Source organism: Streptopelia decaocto, assembly GCF_964273445.1.
Source record: "Streptopelia decaocto genome assembly, chromosome: 6".
NCBI lineage: Eukaryota > Metazoa > Chordata > Aves > Columbiformes > Columbidae > Streptopelia > Streptopelia decaocto.
Window position 1 is genome coordinate 42,588,426 of NC_138660.1, and position 27,341 is coordinate 42,615,766.

A 27,341-nucleotide genomic window follows, 5' to 3' on the forward strand; every position below is an offset into this window, starting at 1 on the left:
AAGGAATCCAGTTCAATCCCGTGCTTTGGTCGACTTGACTCCAGTTCTGCGCAGCCTGCCCGGTTTGGTAGCGCACGACTGTGCCTGGTTTATGTGGCCTCTATGGCCCTTTTCTGCTCCGCTGTCAGAAAGAGGGAGGGAGGCTTCCCCCAGCACCAAAATATCGTTCTGTGTGCTCTCGGCAGCACAGTAGCTAAGAACAAGTTTCCCGATTACTCCCTGGTCCTTTTGGAGTTATTTGCTGGAAGAAGTCTTTTCCCCCACTTTAAATGGATGATTGTGTTACAATCAAGAAAAAGCATCTCCAGAGACCAATCTTTAGGTAAGTGGCGCTATTTTTACTTTAAACTGGAAATGTTATGAACTTTAGTCTTTACATCCTATTTATTAACTTAAAGTCCACATGCAAAGACACACAAAATTGTTCAACAGAAAGAGTTTAATATTGCATAGGCTAGTAATAGATGATTTTGGTATTCAGATTTTTTTTTTTTCACTTGTACTGAGACTTTATAGAAGTTCTTTTTCTTCTCTTCTCCATCATCTCTGTTTTCAAAAGTTTTGTGTGGGATTGTCTTTATTATGAAAGAGGAGCCGCATAGCTCTTGAAAACTTTTTTGTGTGTGTATGTGTTTTGTTTTTCTTCAGCTCTGCAATCCCTCGGTGTATTCTGGAATTATAAAACTGTTTAAAAGTAGAGCATGGTTCTTGTTTGGTTTAGCTGATTATGTCTGGATGACAGAATTTTAATACTTGAAATGATACACCTTTTGGAGTAAAGTAACTTATTTGCTGGGACATGCAGACAAGTGCTTTAAGTATAACTAGTCTACCAGACTCTTCAGATAGAAAGGCTTCAAGTTTAAAGAGTAACAATTTGGAGTTTTGGTGAGGTGATTCTACACTGTTTCCTGCATATGTTAGTTTGATGTATGAAATGTCTTTCTGATTATTCTGTACTTTAAAGTGAATTATAGAATTCTTTTCACAGATCAGAATTAGGTCTACTCCACTTACACTTTTTACCACAGGAAACCCCTCTCCTTTGGCCAGTCAAGCTTCAGACCAAGTGACTTTCAGTAGGAAATAATGTTTCTGTACTGTTAGTAAGGATGCACCAGCTGTAAAATAAACCTGCCATAGTTCACACTTCTATTTATGGCTGGTGACATCTTTAACAAAACTCTTAACTCTTACTAGGTGGCATCAGTAGGATATTGTAACAACAATGTTGATATGACAAATAAATATAAGGTTATAGATGGTCCCAGAGAAAATACAGGATTTTTATTTATTGGATAGCCACTACTGGTGTCATACATTATGGGAGTACAGCAATGGTTGGTATTGCAGCTCCAGAGGAAGTTCAGACAGGTAGTCATGCCAGGATTATGTCCTACTAATGTTACATGTGGAGAAATCTTTCAGTAGCATTACAGTTATGGTGCAGAAAATGAATCTGGACATGAAAAGGTTACTATGGGAGTGAAATGACTTAACCATTAACCTTAAAGTTGAATGTCCTGTGTGGATTTGCTATGCAATTTGTATCATAAATGAAATAAAACATTTTGCACTTTGGCTTAGTAAAGTGAAGAAGTTATTTCACAGAAAGCTTATGACTGACAATTAAGAAACGTGTTTTCCTCCAGTGATATATTTTTATTTAAGCTAATAATTTAATTGACTATATTTCTGTTTAAATATCAATAATTATTTTTAAGGATCTATGATAATTATCCCATAAACTGTAACTTTTAAGAAGAGATCTCTTAAGTGCACATTCTTCACAGTCTTTTGGGGCCATCAGAATTGCAGTTAAGTGCATATTTCCTGATGTGTTTGGGAATCTGCTATAGAAATCTACTGTAACTAGTGTAGTACTGGATAGTTTGCAAGAGCTTCCTTAAGGGGTGTTTCCCTGAACTGTCTTGTGGGAGTGAACTTAATAAAATACAAGCAGTTTCAACATTTCTTACTGAAATCCATTCCTGCAATTCAGTTCTAAATACAGAATGGCAACTAACTACTGTTGGCACGCTTAATCCGGAGCAAGAAAACCCCTAATATGGAAAGCCCCCTAAGAGTCCATGGCTCTGCAGTGACTCTTCTGGCAAAAGATCTCTGTAATACTACAGTAAATGCTTAAGAAACATTTCCAAGGTCAAGACCAGCATAATATTTTAGGCAGATCAAACAGAAGGACAATTTCCATGTGACATAAAGATTGTATCGTGCACAGTAAATATGGATGCTATCATAGCGCATTAAAGAGCTGGTTTTGGTGTGTTGTTTGTTTGTTTGTTTGTTTGTTTTTTAGTGTGTTCATTTTCCTTGTGACTTTGGAAAAGATTTCTCTAGTAAAAAATGTTCTTATGCAAGAATTGTGAAGACTTAGTCTCAGTCCTTTTAATCCTGGAGTTTTCTCTCCATGGAGGTGAAATGGTTTTACTGGGCACAAAACTTACATTGAGGTAGCTGAATCAGCATTCTTGTCAATTTTTTCCTTAAAAAAAAAAAAAAAAAGGCAAATTTTATATGTATTTATATTTACCAATGTTTCACTTACAGCCAGCACATTATAGTTAGCTCTCAAGAAAGACCTGTTGTTAAGAGTGTGTCAGAATTTAATAAATACAGATAAATTTCTTCCTACTTAGCAAAGTTACATTTACAGTGGATCAGTAATTTTACTTGAGTTGCCTTCCCAGTAATGTAAAAAATAGGATGAATATCTGTTCTAAATAACCCCTTCAATATCAACAATCCTCTACATAAGAGTGGGATAGATACTGTGTTTCAAGATGGGAAACTCAATAATAAAACGATATTTCTGACTAATTTTCAATTGTTTTCTAAGTTCTAAATTAACAAAGAAATAAAAATAGAAAAATTCCGGGAACGAAGTGTAACTTTTGGTATTTGCTACCCAGTAGTCCTTGGAAATAACTAAAGAAATCATTCAGAAATATAACTGTGTAAAAAAGCCCAGCTTATGAATCATGTTGAACTGGTTACTAAAGCACATCGATTTGGATAAAATTTTGTAATTTCATCAGAAATCAACTGCCAAATACTTAGAGATTCCTGCATTCCTTAATATCAAAAGAACAGTCTGCCATATGCAGAAATATGGTTCAACAGAGCTTGTATCTTGGATATTCCCTGACTATTTTAATGGTAACATGAATTACTGAGGACATTCCATATTTTTATTAAGAACAGCATCTTGAGCATGTTTGCTATAACTGGAGATAGTGAAATTAATTCAAACAATAAACAAATCATCTTTCTCAAAGGATGCAGTGGGAGCTTCATAGCTCTGACATTTAAAATTGGACTCAATGAAGCCATATAAAGTATGCTTTAAGGAATAAATCCTTCCCTGCCAACTGCACAGATTAGATGACATAATAGGTGTTTTAGTTCTCAGATTTCTGTGATTTTTATTAACATAAGAATCTACACAGTTGCTAGTCAAAGCTTGTACTGAAGCTGACATTTTTCTACACTTTGCTGCAGTCTTTGGGGGCTGTGGGGAGTTGTGTGACTTTGGTCTTCTTGGTCTGGACTTTGAAGGGAAGCAAAAGAATCAGAATATCACAAGAGAAGTTGTTCTTTTGGTGTCTCTGCCTTGGCAAGGTCCAAGAAAGCCTGGCATTATTTCAAGAAACTCATGGTCTTTTGAGATTTCCAGATCAATGACAGTTGGATCATAACAAAGAATTTGTCCTTGCTGTGTAACGTCTTTCATTTAAGGCTCTTAATGTGTTGAAAAAATGTTAATGTGTTAGCTTCAAAATACCTCCCTTTTCTGTTCTGCACATTTTCTGTGGTCTCTTGCGATTGTGGTTCAAGGGTTTTCCCTTAGAGCAGCAGGGACAGGAAAACAGGGCTCATGGTGCTGGAAGTAAGAGAAAGAACAAGGGTGAAAAACATTTGTTTTCCAGCTCTTCAGGGAGCTCTATTATTATCTTTTCTATGGTGTCTGCATATGAGAGAAGCTCCTTGTACCGTTGCTGTTGTTCCAGTATCTTTGTTCATTATATATATGGATATGATATTAACTGCAATTAACTAGACTGGATCTCTCTGTAACTTTGAATTCTCCTTTACTAAGAAAATGACCTAGTCTAGTCCTTTGATCTCCTGCTTCTAGTCCCTTAAAAATATATATGGCTTATTCATTATTTTATTCTAGACAAAAATCAAGTCAAAAAACTAGATGTTGCTGCTTACTGTAATGTACTTGGCAGAAACGATTCAAACGTGTTTTTTACACCACTCAGAGCACATAGGTAATTATATACTGTATATACTGTACAGCATATTATAAATGTTTACGAAGACCTGGTTTACAGAAAATGTTTCTACTGCTGTAATTTGTGGAATAAGAATAATCGACATCAATAACTTTTGAGGTTTTTTCCCACTTACATGCGGTGTAATAAAATATAGAAACAGCATGTTCTGCAACTTCTAGATATTATAAGTCTTTGGCAGAGATTCAAATTCTCTTGAAAAAATACACTAACAAGTATTTTCTAGCAAAAAATAACCACCAGTGTAATGCCCTTACATGGCTTTTTTTTCCCCCCTATCTCCTGGACTCTCCAAACATTTAGGATTTTTACCAAGTACAAGCAAAAATTGTACACAGAAAAGGCAGTGTGTTTGCTGCTCGGTGGGCTGGAGGAGGACTGCTGGAAAGTTCAGGATTTATAGGCATTTATTAAAAGGAAGTGACTTTGACAGACAAGCGAACAAGTCCAGTTTCATCCTCTCACCACACGGGAAAGGAGTTTGTTACGGTTTGAGTGGAGGCTGAATATTTCATGCCACAGCAAGTAATGCTGTAAGAAAGGGAGGAAAGCAGCTTTCATTTCAGAGAAATCAGAGCTGTCTGCACAGGAGGGACTCCCCTTCCACCACCACCACTAATCTCCTCACCTTCCACCCATTCTTCCCTGTTACAATTCAGAAATGTCCCTTCCCAGCCCACATCTGCAGAAGGCAGGAGGTGAGTCCCATGGCCACAGCACCTTCTGGTGCAGGACCTTCCTCTCCACCACATCCTTGTTGAGCAACCATGGCCAGCAACCAAATTCCCCAGCCCTGATGGGGCCATGTCCCCTCTGCCTCATGTCCACCCCAAGCTGGGGGTGCAAATGAGGGGATGAGGCCCACACATAGTGGAGAACCTCATCAACCAACCCTGAAGGGACCTGCCATGACCTATCCCTTCCCAGAACCATCAACAGGACCTGCAGACCATGCTCTCTTCCCCAAGCCCTGGGGCTGAGCTCTCTTTACCACTCACACAGCAGATATTCTTGCTTGAACTCCTTATCTCTCTCAACTTGAGATTTCTGGATGAATATTATCCTAGAAAATGCAAGAAAAACATGAAGTAGCTCATCCCTCTGCCCAGGTTTCAGAGGAGCTTAAGCTGAACAAAAGCTGCATTTCCACTTGGTCACACCTTGTAAGTACTTGAGATTTAAAGCCCTCTATTTCTAGTTAATCTAAACCAAGTTTGAAACTTGTCTCCCCATTACTATTGAGAAGGTACCAGGGGGAGGAAGGAAATAAAAAAAGAGAAAGAAAAAGAAAACTTGTACTTGGTAAAAATCCTAAATGTTTGGAGAGTCCAGGAGATGGGGAAAAAAATCCTCATGCAATACTAATGCATTTTTTTTTCCCTACTTGTGAGTTCTATCTTACTATCTCCGTCCTGTGGCTTCAACATAATATGTACTGAGCAGGTATATTTGTGTTTTGCCTGGGTATAACTGGTGTATGCAGCTTTTCAATGAGTGTCTGTAGAAAAGATACCAAATCAGAATAATACAGGAAGAGGAAGCAACTTATTCAGTTAATAATAATAATAAAAAAAGTAGATTTTAGCTGCTTAGAAGCTTGTGAAAAAAAAAAAAGGATGTTGTCTCTCCTTATTTATAGTGGCCTTCAAATGGGTCCAAATTATTGTCAACTTTATACTGTGTGTAGGGAACAAACAGAAGTATGGGAAACTTTGCCAGGTTTATGTTGAATTGTGCACTACAATTACAATGAATTTACATTATATATCATTATCACTAGTGATAGCTTAATTGTAAATTAATGTAGCATATTAATTTAATGAGTGACAATTTATTACTGTGGTGTAGGAGGAAGGTAGGCAGGAAAGCGAAGATGCAGTCATCTTTTACTTCTTGCTCTGGAAAAAAGCTGGAATGTAAAAAGGCAGCGCCACAAGAAGGCCCTGAAGTCACAGTCTGCTTCTTGATTGCCCCTCGCCCTGTTGGCACTTTGCTGCAACGTCGGCAAAGCTGCCTATAGTTCATAGCCATGGCCATCCTGTTGGTGATGTTACTAAAGGTATTTTCTGCCTATGTGCGTACTTCTGCCTCTTTCTGTGTGTTGGTTTAACCCATCAATAGTTTTTAAATGGCAGTTCCTTAGAAGAGCTAGTTTACAAAGAGGAAAAAAGAAGAGGTTTGTGTCAAAAGGTAATAATAAAAAAATTGGGGTTTGGGAGAAGGATCGAGAAGATATAGTGTCTGCTCCTAGCCTGATAGGAATTCATGAAAAAAGAATTTTATTGAAGCCATAAGTGAAGACATTTTTGAGGAGTATCCAGAACATTGTGAAGGGTGTAAAAAGTTCTTAGAAATTCAGGCTAATAAATTACACTGGTTTTGAGAACCATGGCACTTCTAGAAGATGATAGAAAGGAAGATAAAATGCAAAGCAGTACCTCAAATAAATTGGACAGTAGGTGGAATTTTGTAAATTAAGGAAGCAAGAGAGATGGAACAGTAGATTAAATAGGGGGAAAGCATGGAGAATCCAGTTTTCAGACAGATGATACACATTTATTCAGTAATTAGATTGAAAGGAGGCAGAACCGAGTACGTTAGAAATGCAAAAAAAAAAGGAGCAAATGTCTTACATTTGCTTTTGTAGTCTAAAGCTGTTCAGATACATTTGAACATCTGTCCAAATGTTATTATTCAACCCCTTAATCATACTAGAAGAAAGTGAACAGATACATTTTAGAAATTTCAGCAAGAAAAAGCTGATTGAAATGAAATGAATTGGTAATAGGTTTTAGCATAGCATGCTCTATAATATAGATGGCTTAGCCATAACCAGATTGAGATAGGAAATTAGAAGCATGTTTATAGCCACTTCAGTAACGGTAGTCTAATCTAGACTAGCTATTGAAGTGATGGGGGAAATTTTGACTGGTTTCAGGAATGGACTTGTTAAAAGGACTGTTCTGTTAATTTCAACAACTGAAAGAAAAAAAAGCTTTTGATGGATAAGAATGATTGCATTTTTTATATTTTAGTCTACTAAACATCCTAATTTAAGACAGTTCATTAATGATGGCATGCTTATTTATTTAAGTGAAAAGTGTTTGGTTTTATATCTATCTATCTATCTATCTATCTATCTATCTATCTATCTATCTATCTATCTAGTTTTGTTCTGGCTTGGGTTACACTCTCTGGGGACGATACCGTATGAAAAACAATATTACCTACATATCTCAAACGTTTTCTTACAACTTTCCCATTACTTTGTTCCTACTTAATCAAGAACTGATTTAACACTAACCTTGATTGTAGACTTCTGAAGAGGAAATGTTCAGTGAGAATCGTTGTGCATTCAGTGATTAATGTTTCCATCTATAAAGATTACTTTTAGTTGGAATTCAAATGCCATTTGTGTGGTTTGGAAAGGCATTCTCAGGAAAGCCAGGTTATGCCTCAACCAGGATCAAAAAAGAGGCAGTTTTTCAGATAGTAGCAGAAGAGCGGCAGCAATTCAGGCATTGTTAGTTGCTTTTCAGAGGAGTTAAGAATGGAACAGTGCAACTTCTATTATCTCTGAAGAAATAGGAGTGATGAGCAGTGACTGTACAGCTGTCACCTGGCTTTGTGGCAGTACTGCTTCAGGAGGAGAAAGCAGTGAAGAAAGTACAAGAGAAAGTTCAAAAGAAGACAGTGAAGTTTTTGCACATCCTGGGAAACAGATAATACAACAGGCAGCAAAAGAATTTAATTCTGTTGAGATCTGAGGCTGAATTAATATTTTCCTTGGTGGGGAAATTTTTTTTCTTCTATTTTTCTCTGAAAAATCAGGACTGAAAATATAATTCATTCTGCAGTGGAATTAACTTATTCTGGATGCAGATTGAAGAAATAAATTAGATGTGCAAGTATTTGGGTTCTTGGCATTATGAAACATTGTCTTGGAAATATGTTTTGTCAGACATAATAGCCATAAAAACCTGCTGTTGTGCTGTGGTGTTCGCTTTTTGGACACAAGGCCAATGAGCGAAGAAGAAACACTGTAAATGGATATGGTGAAAAGAAAAGCGCTTGCCCACCACATAGATGCACTCAAAGCAAAAGAAATCCTGATTCACCCATGTAGAAGAACCATGCATGTTGGGTTTGGTCACAGTGTTGGCATGCTCATTAGCATTTGTTCATTAATCTGCTTGGAAATTGTCTTCAGTACATAGGAGAATGAGAACAGAGTATGTCAGGAAGACATGACATTTAAAATATTCCTTTCATTTTTTTCCGGTCAAAGACTTAATATTACAGTGTGTTCTGTGTTTATAATATTTTGGCTTGTCCTTAAGGCCCTATCGGCTAATGTAATTAAAAATTTATTTCCAAACCAGGAGAGAACAGTAAAGAACAATCCAAGCCAGTATTTGGTTTATTACTGGATATTACAGGAATCTTGCCTCCTGAAATGTTTAATTTTCCATTAAACAAGCTTACACTTGCAAGCATTCATTTTAATTCTTCAGAATTTCTCCTTTCATATACATAAAAAGGCAGATGATAGAAAAAAATGACAGAAACTGTCTACCCACCTAAGAATGATAACTATATTGATTTACTTTTTAAATGAATCTGAAGGTGAAAACAGGATTTGGCAAGGCATTAAAAAGAGTTTATCTTTTAAATATTTCAAACTTTTGACATGACTATGATGCCTATGAGGCAATAATGACAAAGTCATGAAGAAAATCAGCAAAGCCAAAAGAAGGACTGGCGAACAATTTACCCAAAGTTTTGAAACTGATATACCAAAGTATTTTCTGAATTCTGCTCTTAAGGCTGATTTTAAAGTTTAATTAACAATATGAATTTTCATGACCTTTATAGGCAGCTGCATAAACTGCATTGGCATAAACCTGGGCTTTCCTGAGCTCAGCTGCCAGTGTGCAAAAATGGACTTATCAGTGTGTTCTCTCATAAGAACTTAGCTGACCATTGCAACACCACAGTTAAAATAATACCACTTACTTTAATGATCTTTTCTGGAAATCTGGTTTTATTCAGAGACTAGAAATTCAGCAGGGAAGAGGGGAGAATACAAAGGACTTGAAAGTTTCATGCATAATACAGGATCATCTAGAAATACTAACTTGACTAATGCAAGCAGTTCATTTATGTTAGCCTTAATGAATATCTTAACTTGTACATGTAAACTAGTACATAGCCTTAAATACTCTGTGTCTTCATTTGTATATTGTGATCACAGTGTAAAATTAGCGTGGCCAATGTAAAACTAACCAGAAAAATGTAGATTTTCTTCTGATATCAAGCGTAACTCATTTTCACCTTCCCTATGTGTCTCTGCAAGGCATTATGTTGTGTTGTGGAGACATAACAAAATTTTTATTTTTAACAAGAAGCGCGCATGGAAATGTAGAAAAAAGAAATATTTTCCATTACTTCATCTTTGAGTTTTGAAATTATTACTATAATACTAGGAGACATAAGTCAGGAATGTTGCATGATTACAAAAAGAGCAAGCTAAGAAATTGCAAATAGTGGAAAAATGATTTATTGGTAAAATATTTGTGAAAATTATATCCATGGTAAAATACTATAATAGGTGCTTTCTGAGCATGGATATTTATAGATCATTGTGCCATTATGAAAAAGCCTGCCCTCAATTTCTTAATCTTGAAGATTAGACTTTGCTGTAATAAGAATAAATCCAACATTGTCTATTACAACTTTTTTGTACTATGTTACCATTTAGTAGGATCAGTCCGGATTGAGACCATTTTATGCTAAGCAGTGTACTGATAGAGATTGTCAGTGCACTTTGATAGATGCGTTAAAAGTTAAAAATATCAGAAATCTTATCAAAAGGAGAGGGTAGCTCAGAGGGATGGCTGTGGATGGATGTTCAGTGAGTGAAGGGGAGGGATAGCCAGGCATGTAGTTGATGATGGAGGTGGGGATCAGCTCATAGTAAGAGTGGAGGAGTCAAGCCTCACGGTTTGTACATGGAGAAGATCACTGCATACTGGTGGTGGGAGAGGAACACACCTGGCTTTTGAGAAAGGCTGAAGAGCTGGTGATTGTGAATGAGAAAGGACACAGGAAAGGGGGCAAAGAGGACAATCAGACACGTTGTAAGCAAGTTATGCTATGGATACACTGTAAATTAAGCCTGGAAAAACTCATTCCCTTACCTCCACACACCTTGCAATGGAGACGGGGTTTCTCCAGTGCTATGTGTGCCCATTTCTGCTCTGGGATATGCCGAAGTGCCCCACAAGCTCGTGCTGGTGTGAGACTTGCTATGACAGCGTGGTGACTTCTGACAGCGTCGAACCAGATTTTGAGTGCTGCTGTTCCCACTCCAAGGTCTCTTGTTGCTGCTCCAAATTTCTGTGCTTCCTCTATACTTCTTTTTTTAAGCCAACTCCTTCATTTGAGAAGTCTCTTCATAATTAATATTTGATGTGGCTAATGGTTATCTTTCTCTTTAATGTAAACAGTTTCAGGAGAGCACCCTTTCAGAGATTTTTGAGTAGCCCGTCCACACATACTATTTACACTCATGCTTCTGTTTTAACAGCAGATATTGTTTTGCCCTTTTGCCGTAGATGGACCCTGCATACTCCCACGCAGATGAAGAGTCAGAATTTTAAATATAGGATGTCAGCACCAGCATTGAACTTGATGATAATTGAGTTGAATATGTAAATATATAAAACAGTGCAAAAGGCAGTGGCTTTAGCGGCACAGGAACACTGGGAAGTTGGATAGGAGTTTTTGGAATTGAGAAAGGAAGGATGATTAGGAACTTTGCAGAGACGATGTGAAGAAAAAAAGAGATAAAAATGGTTAATAAAGAAGTTAAAGCAAAATTAAAAGAGGAAGGGAAAGAGTAACAGAATATAATGAGTAATGTGGAAATGTAAAGATAAGCAGGTGGTGAGCTGACAAGAAAATTAATGAGAATATGGTCATTTGCAGTTTTGCATGCTTACTCATCCCTTAATACACTAAAACATAAATTGTGTTAATTACTCCATGTTATCTGTAGGTGATTTCACTGATGAAATATTAATATATTAAATATTTAATGTCAGCCTGGTGGTCTGTTTGGGATACTGCTGCTGTGCTATTTTGTACTATTTCCAGGCAAAATTTTCCAAGGTTAATGATGAATTCAAGAGACATTACAAGATTCATTGTTGAGTAATTTTCCGACTAGCATGAGTGAGCTTTTAATGTTTCTTGTTAGAAATGTCCAACTCTTAAGATACATCAAAGGATCTGAAAAATCCATTCAGGAAGCAGATCCTAGTGGTTGTGTTTGTTTGTTTGTTTGTGTTTGTTTGTTTATTTGTGTGTGTTTGCTTTTTGTTGGCTTGGTTTGTTTTTTTGTTTGGTTGTTGTTGTCTTCTGGTTTTGTTTTTTGTAGTTTTGTGGTTTGTTTGTTTGGTTTTTTTTCAGTTTGCCAGACCATACCAACACCTAAACTATACCTTACAGTACACACTACAAACTAGTATGTATTAAAGGTCACCTGTAAGGGGGAGAAACTAGGTCAGGGCTGTAGGACTGAGTATAAGCAAAATGGTAGAACCGGGGTTCTAGTTAAAAGACTGGGAAGACTTACATGGTCATTACAAGGTCTTAAATGTTAGCAATCCGCTCCTAGAGGAAGCCCAAGAACAGCAACTTCTCCTTCGTTCTAGTGCAGCCAAAGAAATTAGTTTAAATAATTGCCAAAGGAGGTTGAAATTAGTCTGTTTGACTTGGCACTGAAAGGACTGCTCACATGGGCAATAAAGCCATGAGCTACCACCTCTCATTTTAAGATGGAATGTGAATCCAAGTCAACGTAGCACGGGCTAACACACCAAATGCAAATTTGTATCTCTTGTGCTGGTAAATAAGCTGCAAACAAATTCAGGAATAAAAACAAAATGAATTAATCATGCTGAAGACTCTCTAGCAAATTGTTCCATTTTGTTTCTCTTATGAAGTTGAGTGAAGTCTAAAACAGTAGACAAAAAGCATGGAATACATACATTACAAATTCATCATGTTTGAATGTTTAAAAGCACTCCTACTGTTCCACAAGGGTTCATTTAAAACAAGAGGTGTTTGTTTGTTTTGTTTTCACTCAACAGACTCTCCTTATTTTGTATAGTGAATATTCACAGAATAAAGATTAACTGGATTAATGGGATTGCCATCATCGTTGTCCCAAGGTGTTGTATAGATCTTCAACAGATCCATTAATGTGGTGGTTTTTAGGCTGCAGCACACACGTTTGAAACTTGCATGTTAAGTGGCCTTCTGAGATTGCCAAGTATGCATTTGTAGGAACTTGCAAACTGATTTGCTAAAAGTGACTGATTTAATTATATCCATATTTTTTCCTTATTATCTTTGATGGTGTTTCTTTACTAAGCGAAGATGTGATCCTGCAAATAATTGTGCCCATGGGTAGTCATTATAAGTCTGATATTAATAAAACCTATGAAACTGTAGATAAGAAAACACTGTACTTGACAGTTAGGGTTTTAAAAAATGGAAAATGGTTTTAGAGGTTGTTCACGGCTCCAAATGTAAGAATAAATTATTCCAGATCACTTTTTATGTCATTTACAACTGAACAAATCAGGCAAATGACTATTAGGAATGGTTTAATCATCGTACATCCATTTCTTTATTTCTAAATAAATACTGGTTTGTTTTAATTTATGCATCAATGGGTTTTACAAACAAGAAGAGATTACGGTATTTACCTGTGCAGACTTCATGCTTCACAGATACATATAGTTACTCAGAATAAATCTCTGCTTCAAAGCCAGTAACATTTATTGGATAAATCATCTCTTTTAGGGAAAAAAAAAAAAAAGGTAAAATGATCAGTGATAAAGATTCTACTGTACTTTGTGGTAAACTGTAATATTTTAATGCTTAATTACTTTCATTGTTAAGACAACTGGTATTATTTTCTGTAATTTAAGATTAATTCAATCAATTTCTCTAACCTTGATAGAATTAAGTACTTCTTAAGTTCTTATCCCTTACTTAGATATGGTAGGCTGTGTGCTAGGAACTCTTTAACCTGGCTCTATTTCTATATAGACAGAGCTCCAGAAGTTTTACTGTAGGGCATTCAGTCCCCTATGTTCATTGATTTATCTCTCTGGTTTTATAGTCAGTTTCAAAAACCTTCTTTGAATTATGAAAACCTGGTTGTACTGCAGTATTCCAGTGCTGATCTCACTAGTGCCAAACACTTCTATATCTACATAAGATTCCCTTGTTATAAGTCCAAAACTGTGATTTACTCCTTTTGGATACAATATTCAGATAACTCATATTTTGCTGGTTATCCCTCATGATACCTGTGAAAGGCTACATGTCTATACGTATCTTTATCTGTTTATTTAAGAACTCAACAAAAAGGTTAGATTTATGACCTTTAATCACTAAAAATGAAACAAATATGATTTAGTTCAAATTATCTAACCTGATATAAAAATGCCTAATCACTGGATTAGAAGGTATTCTGGGCTTGGCCTCATAGTGTCTTTTTTATTTATATTTTACCACTTTATATAAAATACCTACTAGGATAGAAACAAATTCCAGTTTTATGACTCCCATGCTGATATCTCAATTAGTGAGTTAAATAACTATTTTCAAACTTAGATCTGTGACTATTTCAGTACTCGGCAAAGGAGTGACTGAAGATCTACTTCAAGGTTGTCTTGTGGCATGACAATTATAACACTTCCATAAGGTATCAGAGACCTCTTCCACAAATCAGACAAAGGACAGATTTGAACAATTGCAAACCATAATGATCGGGTGTGGATTAAACTGCTTGTCTTCAGTACTTTATGAAATCTTCTGTCATTTCAATTATGTGAATCTTTTAATGATACTCTATTAATTAAATTAGTAATTAAAATTAATGTATTGATTAAAAGCGAATACATGCTTACCAATAAACAATTCCAATTCAACTTATTATCCAGCCGTCTGACACTAGGTGACAGTCAACAGAGCTTTGTTACACACCATGTTACTGGACCGCTCTGTGTCCTTTCTTGGTGCGTACCTTGGTACTCTCCAAAGGATCTAGGGTTTATTGAAATACTGTACCATGCTTAAAAGAAGTATTCTTCTTTGTCATCAAATTTGCAAGGCAATGGAGAGACTTTCCACTCCAAACCATACGGATCGTGTCTCTCTGAAGTCCCCTGCACCAGACATTCTTAATTTCCTGCTTACAGGGATCCTTCTGTCTGTGCCTCAGCTCTTCAAGTGTTACCTCTTTTTTGTCACCATGGGGTATCTCAAAACTCCATAAGGTTTCGCCACAAAGACCATGAAAGATATATTTATTCCTCCTGTTGCTCAGTCTGTTTCTGATCTGGTTCTCTTGGAAAAGAACTTGCAGGAGGAGGGATAGCAGATGTCAGTATATTTGTCAGCACCAGCTGAGCCAGCCATCCTTTAATCATGCTCTTTTATCCCAGACGATTACAAATCCTTCCAAGATCTTATGAGAAAAGTTGCTTGACATCTATGTGGAAGCAATCCAGGAAAATCCTTACAGTTTGGGATGTATTGCACACAGCTGTGCCTAGATGGATGACTTTAAACTTCAGTGAAGAACTGTTGGCCATGGCCAAATTCCTTTGGCAAGCACTAGAGTCTTTACCACCAGTCTCCAAGAGAGCAGATTGTCACTAGTGTGGGCCTTCACGTGAGCAGCTCTTTACCTGTCCTTTGCTGGACTTTCTGGTGGTAGAAGCAGTGAGCAAAAAGTCTGATCAGCAGTAGTTTTAACCTCTTCCATATGTAAAACTCCAACACAGGATTCTTAGACCCTCTTTACAGACTAATTTCATTAGGGCCTGGGGAAATTTTATTATAAGTCCTTTATTAATTACATTCATATTATATACAGAACATCACTTAAGGCACTTTGTGCTGGTTCAGTAGGTTCTTACATCCATTGCAACGAGTGTCCGGCGTTATTCAGCATGTGAGACAGTTCTTTGAGGACTGCAGTTTTTACTGAAAAAAAATGTATTAAGCTATGCAGTTTATCTTAAAGATTCCAGTGTAATGGTAAGTATATCAGAAGTCAGTTCTCCACTAACAAGAGGGAATTTGGAACATATCAGAAATATCTTAGGTAAGGTCTACATCTGTCCTTGTGTGAGAGATGCTTCAGTCCCTTGATCACCTTTGTGGCCCTTTGCCAGGTCATGGAACAGTCTTATTCCATTGGCATGAGAGTATCAAGCACCTTCTCAGCTTAGTAACATCAGTACCAGTTCCTGTGGCCTGTGTTCCATTATGTCAGTTACCAGATATTCACTATATCAATGATACAGCTGCATATAAAATGCTTCTGGAAAAGTGATAAACAGCTCTTGTAAGGACTATTAATTACATAACTATTTTATGAAAAGCCAGAATGTTCCAATATTAACAAACTTGGATTTTGATCAGACAGATCCAAGTTGCATCAAGAAATACCATGTGTGCAACACCAGATCCAAACAGGGACATACTGTGTTTGACATACCTTTTTGCAAAGATACAATGTTTTGTGGTGAGTAAAACTTCTCTTTGGTCCTAAACTTCCGTCTGACAACACAAAACAGGTTATTGCAGCTTCACAAAGCTAGATTAAATGTTTTGTAGCTCTACCTAGGTAAAGGAGTCCGTCCACTTCCTGTCAACTGTAGAGTGAGTGATTGGTAGAGGGGTGTTTTGGCTGGTTTTAATTTGTTCAGTGTTCAGGATGTAAATCTGGGCTAGGCAAAATTGTGAGAGTCTTTCTTTTCTCTAAAGTGGTCATAAAACATGACTACAGCCTTGCAGTTTCAGCAACAAGAATTTTGCCTCTTTGGGATCTTAGAACAGAAGTTACCCAAAAGGAAAGTCCATTTCATATAATTAAAAATTTGTCAATGAAGTTTTGATATTTAAGGCTTCCAGTTAAAAGTGTTCCTATTTTCAGCAGAAACTGGCAAAATTCTATAAAGTTACCTTTTAGGATAAAAAAAGGTGTAAATCTGGAAAACCAAAAGTTAAAAGCTGTTGTTAGAAATAAGTGAATCAGGCTTAGAAATGTGCACTTCATTTTGTGTAAAATGTACTTACTTTTAGCTGTTCTTCTGATTTTCTCCTTTGAGAATATTTGGCTTATTTCAAACATTTGGTCCCAATGTTTCTACTGAGCTGTGAGAATGATTAGTATAGGGTTTTTAAAGGTGCAAATGGAAAACATTCCTTATGGATCTTTGGAAAACTTTCCTTAAAATTCAATGAATTTCAAGGTGAAAAAAAATTGTCAGGATCTATTATTAGCATCAGATGCAAGATATGAGGAAGCAGATACAAGAGAACCAACAGGCTTTTGGAATGAAAACCTGGGAGGCATCAGAATTCTGAGGTTTGAAAGTTCTTTTTAGTCATGACAGATCTACTGGAGCCAGTTTAAAAAATGTTCACAGGCATAGTATTTTTGTAGGTATTTCGTCATAAGCATGTGGACAGCCACATGGTAAAACATGAACAAGATATGAGAGTGGTACCCTGTTGACCACGAGTGAGGAGAAGGAAACTACAGAAAACTGAAAGTGGAGCAGTAAATATGTTCATATAAAGGAGTTATTTGCTCAGCCCTTGTTTCATCACTGAAACCTCTAGGATTACCTCAATTAGAGTCATACTCTTAAAACAGCAGAGGAAGCTGACAGGAGATTTCTGTGAGGGCCTTCTGACTATTGAATTTATTTCACATTTCCTTCCAAAATAAGCCTCAACTGACAACCCTTCAGCAACTGCTGCAAAACCGAGTGTCCGTGGCAGTAAATAATGGTGGTAAAGCAGCGTTATGAGGAAACTGTAGAGACATTTAGAACATCTTCAGAAGTTGAACTTTATATGCATATATGTATTATTGAGAATAATAGGTTATTTTCATCAAAGTATTTTAATTTAAAACATATCAAGTCATACTTAAAATAAGGACTCTCTTGAGTTACATATAGAGTTGGCTAGGAAAATGTGTATTCTTTCTTTTTAGAGATTTTTTTTTCTTTTGAATACCTCTCAACACAAAGAAGTACCCTCCCTTTTTATTGCCCTTTTTGGGAAGGGCATCCCAAAACATTTTTCTTATTTAAGCTAGAGTCACAATATGGAAATCTTTGACAGTATCTGACCTTGGGCAGAGTGTTTCTTGATGGGCTAAGTGAATAAAGAAATGTATGAAAAATAGTTTCTTATTTTTAAAGTGCTATCTGTTTATCTTTTCTTTTATGCTTTCTTACTTATGAGTTTTAAGTACTCCATAGAAATAATTAAGTTGCTTTTCTTTTCACTATTCGTGGAATGTTATGCAAAGTACAGTGATTTCTGGGTGTGATAAACTGTGATTGAAGTGGACAGGAAAACCTTGGCTCATTTAAGGGATATACAGAATGCTGTGTCTGTTCTGCTTTAGAAATGAGTGCTCTGTCTCCTAGTCAAAATATTTCACAATAATAATTTCACAGGCTGGAGAGCATTTCCAGAAACAAACTGTTAATGTGAATATAAGCTGGAATAGCACAGGGAAACAAGTTGTGAGGAAATGCTATTTAAAGACAAATGAAAACTATTGTAACTTTAAACAAATTTATGTCCTGGGGATGCCATTTCTTGAGCAGGAGGTCCCAGTCTGCTAATACAATGATGCCCCATCTGCAGCCATGAGAGGAGCCCGGTACTGTGGCTGTGCTCTGCTCAGTGCTAATGTTGCATTTTTAGCACGTGCAGGAGGACATGGGGCAGTGTGAATGTTTCAGAAGGAGAATAAACTTTTACATGCAGGCAGGCCTCTGGGCAGTAGAGCAATCCAAGTGGGAAATAAAGACCATAAAGATACAAATGTTGTACGAGCAACGGAAATTGTACGATGCTGTTGGGCTAAAGTTTCCTAACACTTTGATTGCAAAGACCTGTTTCCTTCATTTACAACCTTGTCAAACCTACACTGAAATTTTCCATGCTAGGTGTCTTTTTTTTTTTTTTTTTTTTACTTTTTTTTTTTAAATTCACTTTAAGGTTTTAGCCAAAACAGTACAACCATTTCTGAAGCTAGGCAAAAAATGTTATTTTCCACTTGAACAAAATACCGGTGATTTTACTTTAGAGTGGTTCTTGGGTTCCTTGGCACTTGAAATGTGTCAGAGAGGTCATTTTGTCACCTACATTGTGCCTTTTACTGACTTCATGAAGGTTTGTCTCAAACTGATAGTAATAACCTTCTGCTAAATTGAGTTTTAATAGACTGGGTTTTAACTTGCTAGGGTTGTTAAGCAGAGCCCCCAGGGAATTCTGTCCAGCTTAGAGAAGGTCTCTGTCTGTGCAGCTCCTTCTGTGCTGAATGGGTTGGTTTTGAAATCACAAAGCAGCTATTCTAGGGGACTTAGCTTATGCTGAGCATCTGAGATAGTCACATTGTTCTCCGGTCTGCTTTTGTTAGAAACTTTGCTGTGAAATTCCTGGTTCCTGAAGTTCAGGGTGAAAACTCAAAATTGTCAAAATGATTAAAGCTATGACTGCTACATAAAGCTGAGTGAGAATCTGCTCAGTAAAACAAATCAAAACCCCTCATATATCTCTTTTTTTTTTTTTTTTTTTTTTACATTAATGTGAAAAAAACAAAGAGAAAAACATCTTTATTTTGCTGTCAGCACAATTCCAGCATGTATTCAGGTTGCTTTCTACCTGACAGCTCCATATATGATGTAGTGCGGTTAGCCCAGAAAGTTGAAATGTTGGCCCATTTTTTGGCCAGGTTTTTCTTTTTTCATACCCTACAGCTGAAGTCCAGCTGTCCATGAACAGCTTTCAAAAAACAGTGATTACTTTTGCTGCAGAAGAAAACTTCTTATTTATTTATTTATTTTTAAAAATTCTTTGTAGAAATAGAACAAAGTAAAACATAAACCAGTGCTGTTAAATATTTCCGCATCTGATCTGTTTATGCCAAAAAGGGTGTTAGAAAACTTGCTATTAAAGAGAAATGAGAGAAGAACATCAGGTTTATCTAGAGACTTCCGCTAAACAATGAAAATATAAGGCATTCTCAGGGAGTATATAAATCAGACAAATACATTGAAAAACTTGATTCTGCTTGTTATGCTTCTCTCTGCACCAGTTCATAAAGCTCTTTCTTCTCTCTCTGGATAGTTACTGCGAAGAAAACTTCTCGAATCGATTTTACTATGAGAACACAGTACCATCATCAAGGGAATGAGAGGGCAGAAACAGTGTCAGTGCTTGGCAGTCCTACCCCCACTTCACTTGATAATTTTTGGTATGATGTGACCATCTGAGTTTTCTCAGATGAGAAGGTTTATAGCTTGTGGGGAGCAAAAAGCTCATGGGAAAATTCCTTTTGTAACCTTTTCTCTGTTTTTTTTTTTTTGACTGTTAGTTCTCTATTCTCATATATGTAAAATGTGTCTGCTGTAGTACAACTCTTAATTACTTGGTTGCTGTCTTCATGTGAAAGTAAAGTAGAATTATTAATAAAATCACTTCAGTACAGTTTCTGACTGATGAAAAAAGGGAACTTTTAAAAAAAGTCTAATAATAGAAAAGGGATACGAACTTAAGACATTTTAGTCTTGGAATCTGGGAATTCATTTCTGTCTGACACAGAACTGGTGATCAACCTACAGTTTAGATCATGTTACTTTTTTGATTAAAAAAAAAAAAAATCTGTCCTCCCAATAAACTTAAATCACCTTCTATAAAAAGAGTTTGATAGACTGATGTGTATCATTCTGTGAAACAGCATATTTTAAAGGGAAATGGCAAAGCTTTTGAAGCCCGGGCTGCTCCTCACCAGGATATTGTGTGTATTAGTCAGATTTGAATGTGCCCAGGGTATTTTAGAATTCCTATATATTCTGAAAAAGAAGGCCAAAACTTTCAATTTGTGGATTCAAAATTTCAGTAGAGTTATAATTTCCTTGAAAGCTGCTGATTGCTCAGGACCCTTTCAGGGATTACTCAAAAAAACAGTGAATGAACAGTTGTGGAGTGTGAGCTTTCCAATGTCTTTAAGTCATGTCTGTTTGGGTTAAGGTTGGGACCTAAAAATTGAATATCCTGAAAAGGTGCCTGAAACTTTGCTTTTTAGTCTGTGTTAAACATGAACATTCATGTTCAATGGCCAGTTTGTTATTGCTTCCCTGCAAGCATTGATTGCGTCCCCAGATATGCTTTTAGAAATAACATAAAGGCTATCATCCACTACTTTATAAAGAAAATTATAGTAAACGATGTAAAATGTAGATGTTTTCTGATGTAAAATATTTTTGAAGAGTCGCATTCTTCTACCTTTGCTTTTGTGTTTAGAGTAATATTTGCTCCTGGAAGGGTGAAAGATCGCAAACAGTTTGTGTAACATTACCAAGCTGCCTGTAGTGCTATGCAACCCTTTTCAAATAAATGTGGGCAAGATCTCTGTTTGATCATTAATGCATGTACAGGTAAGAAAACAGTTGCGTGGGAAGCAGTACTAGGTAATGATTTTCCATGCTGGGCCTGTCAGCAGTTTTGAAATTTTCCCAGGTGAAAGGAGAAGGGTACAAAATGCATTAAAAAAAAGTAAATTTACTTGTACATTTACTAACACTTCAAAATACTGTCTACTCAATGTGACTTAGTTAGGATACTACATATAATAAAATAGACTTATTTGGGGAAAATCAGTACTACGATCTGCTTCTGCTGTTTCTTCCATAATTTATATTAACTTCTTGACTGAAAGTGTCCCTTTGATCTTATTGATCTTTATCAGCTTTCTGTTTATCTTTTAATTCCTTGATGCTCTGCTTAAAGTTTTGTATACCCTGTTAATATTGGTTTTCATATAGTTTAGCTATTTACCAGCTACTCTTTTTCCCCAGCTTTGTCTATCTACTACATTTCTCAGTATTGCCTTTTTTTTTTTTCCAGACAGAAGTGGCTTAATAGCTAACCTAAGCTACAGCATACAGAGAGTCGGTCCTGCATGTGAGCACATCTCAAGGCTCTCATGATTAGTTAAATGATCTCTCTACAAATATAGGTGCAGAAAAGAAATAAGTCAAGAGCGGCATTGACAACATTCACTGGCAAGGTTTTCCTCTCTTGAGATCACTAAGGTTACTCAGCTAATGCAATGTTTCCTTGTTCTGACGTTAAGTATGACCTTGTGCAACGTGCCTCTTCAAAGACTGTATTTCCTTTCAAGATACAGTTTCTGACTGCACCTAAACTTGTTGGTGTCTTCACTCTGAGTCTAGGTAAAGAACAACTGAACAAAAAAATGCAGTAATTTGGACCTTTTGCTGGAAGTAAACAGACTTCCAGGGGTTTATACAAGGTTGCTGTGATAGAAAAAGGTATCAAACTGGGTGGCCGATAAACCAGAAACGTCCCACGGCTTCTTAGTGTGTCAGTTTATACTGTCTTATGAATTTAAAAATAACATAGTTCACCTAAAAAATGCTTATTTGGTCCCAGCAACCATGGGACCTTCATTGTACACACATGCAATCACTCCTAGGATGCTGATGAGTTTTTAACTGTGATGTGGGAGGAGGTCAGGCTGTGCTCAGGAAAACATGGATGATCCGTACACTGTTATTAGGAGAGCTTTGGTAAGGAACGGCCAATTTCATGTTCCACTGACACTGGCATAACTCCCTGCAATGTTATCAAGAATAAAGTTTCATACCACTCTTGCACTCCGCTGAGGCCCTCTTGGCTGTGTATTTCCTTCCCTATCTGTCCCTGCAGGATGCAGCCGTAGCCAAGAAGTGAGTCACTTCAGGCAGGTGAGCCAGGGGAAGCCCCATTCTTTTTTTTCTTTACCTGGGTTGCGGAGATTGCTTTCCTTTTCTTTGGCTCAGGTTGCTGAACTGACTCACCTTGTGACTACCCTACCAGGTCCCTTCCGGAGAAACGAGAAGGACAATGTGGAGAAGAGAATAGAGTATGGTCACTGCACTGGATATCAATCACTGTTAGCCCCATTTGGTAGAATATGAAGTTAGGTCTGGAGGAATGGATACAGAGCTTTGTGTGAAACAATGGTGGAAAGTTTCTTCCTGATATATCCGATTCACCATTAAAGTCAATAATTCACATAGATACACTGGATTTTTAATAGTAAACACGATGAAATATTGATTTCAAGGATCAGTCCCTGTAGATGTGTTTTATCACTCTGCATCAGTAATTTAACTCCCCTTGCATACTTAATTATGCTGACATCTCTGAATACAATACCAATTTGCGGTGAAATTAGGGCCGGTAGTATACCTATTAGCATTTAAATTCTACCTGCACCCCTAAATGAGAACCCAAGTTTATGTTACTTTCTGCAGAGAGGTGTATGTCCCTTATATGGTAAAAGAAATCCAGAAGATGGATTGAACATTTCTTAGTTGTTCAGGGGACATGACCCTGTAATGGCTATATCACAGAATAGTTGTTCACAGTATAGCCTGTTCCCCCCGGTTCCATTACTGCATGTTTTTTTAGCTGAAGAAAGTTTGCACAGTGTATTGGAAATATAAACAGAGCTCTAAAAGCCACAAGGCGTCCTTAACTACAGTGCCATCAAACCTTCTGTTTCAGAAATAAGTATCATGTTTTCCTTGGTTTTACTAGCACTTTCTCATTGTTGCTTTTTCCATCAGTAATAGTATCTCAGGATGTCAGAATTCATTATAACAGTTTTAAAAGGTACAAAATTACTGTATTGCAATAATGCTCTGCCTTCTAATTGTCCTTGGAATTAAAAGCTCTTTCTTATTAATTTTATTATTATTTTTTTTTTTTTTAGGGAATAAATACTCCTGTTATATGATTTGCTTTCTCTGTAATCCTGTTTCATGATAGTTACTGAACACTGCTTCAAATATATTGCCAGTTCAGATTTGTTTCCCAAACAAACAGGAGGTTTTTGTAATGAACTCTGAATTAACCAACTAATTTTGGAAAGCAAAATGTTTCCATGTTACAAAGGTTAGCCAGTAAAACTTTTGCTTCTTTGTGACATAAATAACAGGCTGAACAACTTTACTCAGGACATTTTTTTTTTCCTCATTTGGGTCACACAGTGTAAGTCTGTTTCTTAGCAGTTAATTCAAAGACTTATATCAGCAAAGTATGGTCTGCAAAGGTATATCAACAAATTATGTAACTAGTTAAAACATTCTGGATTGGGATAATCAAGATGTTTAATGGTATATTAGTACCTAGCATAGTCCTTAATTCACTACGGCTAATGTCTCGTTGCTGCTGTGATGACAGCTACACCTGTGCATTCTCGCTGATGTCAGTCAGGTTTATATGGAAGTTAAACAAGACCAGTAATTGGCACTAAACATAAAATGTTCTGTTTGTAAAGAAAACAATGTGTGCAGAAAGGAATGAATAACAAGAGGGTTTAAGAAGTTTCGGCATATTATTAAGAGGAAATATTTAACAGGATGATTAAACTTAAAACTAAAAATATTTTCCCATTGGCTTTATTAAAAATATCTCTTTAGATTTTGAATGAGAAAAAGACACCTATAGACCAACTGCAGTCACCATGACAACAACTTAAACTCACAAAACACATAGCAGTATTACTTGGCAGCATAGTTAACTTAGAAGCTAGTACATCAAATCAGCAGAAAATAGTCTATTCCACTTCACCTAAAATAATGTATTTTTATTCTATCTTAATAAATGAGCAAACCATAGCACACAAGGAACATAGATTCTGTCTTATGTATTGAATAATTTCGGTGAATTTTGTTCGAATAACTAAAACCTTTTCTTTTAAAGATAGGTCTTTTTTTCTGGGGATGGTGGGGGGGAACTGTGATTGTGTGCATTTTTACTAGTGTTTTTGAAAACATACACAAAAAACTTTCTTGACTGTGCAACTGGGGGGTTTATGTATTTCTTTGCAGAATTATGGAAACCAGTGGTGGCAATGACCTACCAGTATCAAATCATGCAGCCATATCTTTTGCCAATGCAAAAATATTCCCTGAACTACAGTGAGTGTTATTGTCTAGTCTAGTTTTAAAAGTCTAAAGCTATGTAGATTCCATTGTATCCCTTGGGAGCCCAGTTTGTTTCACTGCCAGGAAGCTTTCCTGATATTCGGCCTCAATTTTTCCATGTTTAATTTCAGGCTATTAATACAAGAGTCTTATACTACTTTTTGTTTATGATCTCAAAACATTTGTAGATGCTGTCAGGCTAGTCACATGTGAACCAATCTATATTTATTCTTTTCAACTTTCCTTTTTCATTAAGACTTTCAAGCTCCCATTTAATGTTCTCTTTGAGCAATTCCTACTTTCTGTGGATTTGCTTGGCTATAGGAAAACTTAATTTAAATTTTCTTATACTAAAGTCATACAAGAAGCAACACTCTTTCTTTTCCAAGGTGTAGTTAAACATTACCAACTTACAGGATTCTTTTTAGTGACATGCTAGAACGAATATTTGGTCCCCTGAAGTCTATCTCAGTAGTGCTCATTTTCAGCTCTCCTTGAAAAGCATATTGAAATATGTCCTCTCACATTTTGCTTGGCCACTGATACTATGAGATGATTTTTCTAATGTTGTTTTCTGTGCATTTGCAATGCCTTTTAAATTCTCTTCATTCTAACCTGGCTTGCAATCTGAAAATTTCATTAACATTTCTTCATTATTAAATAATAAGTGAAAAAAAAAAGAGAAGAGTTAATCCTGGATATTAGCGAAGAGACAGGATCTCATTTTGATGTTACTTTGGTTTTGGTTTCTGTGCCAATTTTCAATTCTCAAAACTACCTTCCTTTGTGAGCCAATTTGAATTACATTTCCAGGTATTCCAGTGTCCAAATGTTTCTGGAAATACAGTGATACTTGTTGTGCTGCTCCACCAAGAAGGCACTTGAGATTACTTGGCTGAGTCCTTATAAAACCCCAAAAGTTAAATTGTTCGTGATTCCTTAATTCCCCAGCTAGTCAGTATTCTCTTAATATATGTTACGAATTACTAGGGAGTTATAAATTCAAATGACTAGGTATTATATTGTCAGTATACTGGCAAGGTTTTTTCGTTACTTTGTTTGGTTTGTAATTCCTTCTAGATAGACATATTTGGAGCACTCATCGATACATATGAAATTCTTTCTTATGTAAATCTGATTATGATGACTATTGTGTTTAATGAAAATGAAAATCTGAAGACCTCACTTATAGGAAGTGCTTGTAGGAGAGTGACTTCAATTGTCAGCACAGTTTAAAGGTAGTGGTGAAATTAAGGCTCTATTGGGATACATCTATTTGTATCCTGGCAGTTTGGTAGTAAAAGCTAATATAAGACCATGCCTTTAACAGCTACATTTAGACTGTCTCAATGCCTAGAAGAAACTTTGTAAATCTTACCTTCAGAGCACACAGAGGATTTAATCATCCAATACTGGAGTAATTCAAGCAGCTGTGCTGAGGAATTAATTGTCTCCATAGTTCTCAGACCTACTGAGCTTGTGTAAACCAACTATGGGTTTTATGCAAATCTCTATCTGAAGTATTTGATCAGTTCTCATTGCACAAGTGTACCTTTATCTCACTCCTTAGCCAATACTTTCTTGGAGGCAGAAGTACCCTCTGAGTAGATTCTTAATCCCCATGTGGTGAAGGTGGGTGGCACTGAGGGTTGGTTTCCCTCTGCCAGGCAGTGGCTGTAGCAGTTGCCAGAGTGCCTGCGTGGACAGCAAAGTAGTTTCTTTAGGAAAGTGGCAGCTGACAAATAAATGTGGAGTAACCATCTTGGGAATAAAGGAAGTAGGCAAATGAAGGGCAGACTTATACCAGCAAACAGATCTTTATGGAAGAGGTGTTCCTGACACACGCAAGACAGACAATGATAAAAGCTTCATTTTTTAAGGGTATCCTAGTTCACTTCTTATAATGGAAAGGAACATACAATTTTCTGGTTGGAATCCAGTTTGCAGGATAGTACAGTGAGCTTTATACCTTTCCCTGAAAGATAAGTGCTGAAAAAAACCAAAAAAGTTAAATCTCAAATGTGCTGCACACAGTTCTGTAGTCTGTAGATAAAAACTTTTGACAACTTGGACAGGTGACTATGGGTTAAAAAAGGACAAGTGTTTTCCTACTGCATACAGTGCCATCAGGGTTTCAAATTCTATATTATAAATATGTTAAGAATGACTAGGAGCAAGAAACAAAATGAGCAAGGAAAAAAAAAGATATCATCATGACACTTTGTAAACAAATTATAATGGTTCTCTCCACAACATAACATTATACCAAGGCACTCCTTGCCAAAGAATGTTGTGGATGCCAGGAGGAGGAGGCTGAACTACTTCATATAGAAGAGCTTAGATTTCTAGATATATAGAAACCGTCTCTGTGTCAGGGAGTCCTTGATCCCCACAAGGCTGAAGGCTGGGAGGGCACCCAGTATCTCTTTATTCTGCCTATGCTCTCTTTCTCTTCCCTGGACATCTTATTTTGGCCATCTTCAAAACTGCTTACTGAGCTAGATGGACTTTTGTTGTGACACGATGTAAATTTGCTTATGTTACCAAGAATAACAATAACAGACAATGATGTCAGCTTTGCTGGAAAGCTCATAAAATAATAAGATTTCACTAGAAAGGCTGAACAAAGGAAAAAAGAAAGGGAAGAAAACAATGTTGTTTGAGTTAGGAAGATACATTTGATTTAACATTTAGAACTAATAAGAACCCAAGGCATTTAACCAGCAGCACAATCAGGTGGGCAAATTTCATACCTCTTTCTATAAAGTCTGCAGAAGCCAGTAAGAGCTACAGGGTGATTAAAGGAGGTCCACTGTGTTTAATACCTCAAGATTAAGTCATACTCTTAGTTATCAGTAGCAAAGAGTACTTTAACTTCATTCAATTAAGTAGATAAGCA

At 36.5% G+C, this 27,341-nt stretch overlaps 1 protein-coding gene and 1 long non-coding RNA gene across 2 annotated transcripts in view; one reads left to right on the forward strand and one right to left on the reverse strand.

The window, feature by feature from the left end:
- Positions 1-269: 269 nt before the first annotated feature.
- PDE1A (phosphodiesterase 1A) overlaps positions 270-27,341 on the forward strand; it is a gene marked incomplete at its 5' end in the record, with an annotated part of 115,128 nt that continues 88,056 nt past the window's right edge. The window contains one exon of the mRNA XM_082057105.1: positions 270-322. Coding sequence (XP_081913231.1) covers positions 270-322 — 53 coding nt within the window. The remainder of the gene's footprint in view (positions 323-27,341) is intronic.
- Positions 14,339-25,904, reverse strand: LOC309441883. The gene is made up of 3 exons (XR_014184493.1): positions 25,821-25,904; positions 16,491-16,568; positions 14,339-15,113 (listed from the first exon to the last, which is right to left on the reverse strand). It is a non-coding gene; the product is annotated as an uncharacterized lncRNA (long non-coding RNA).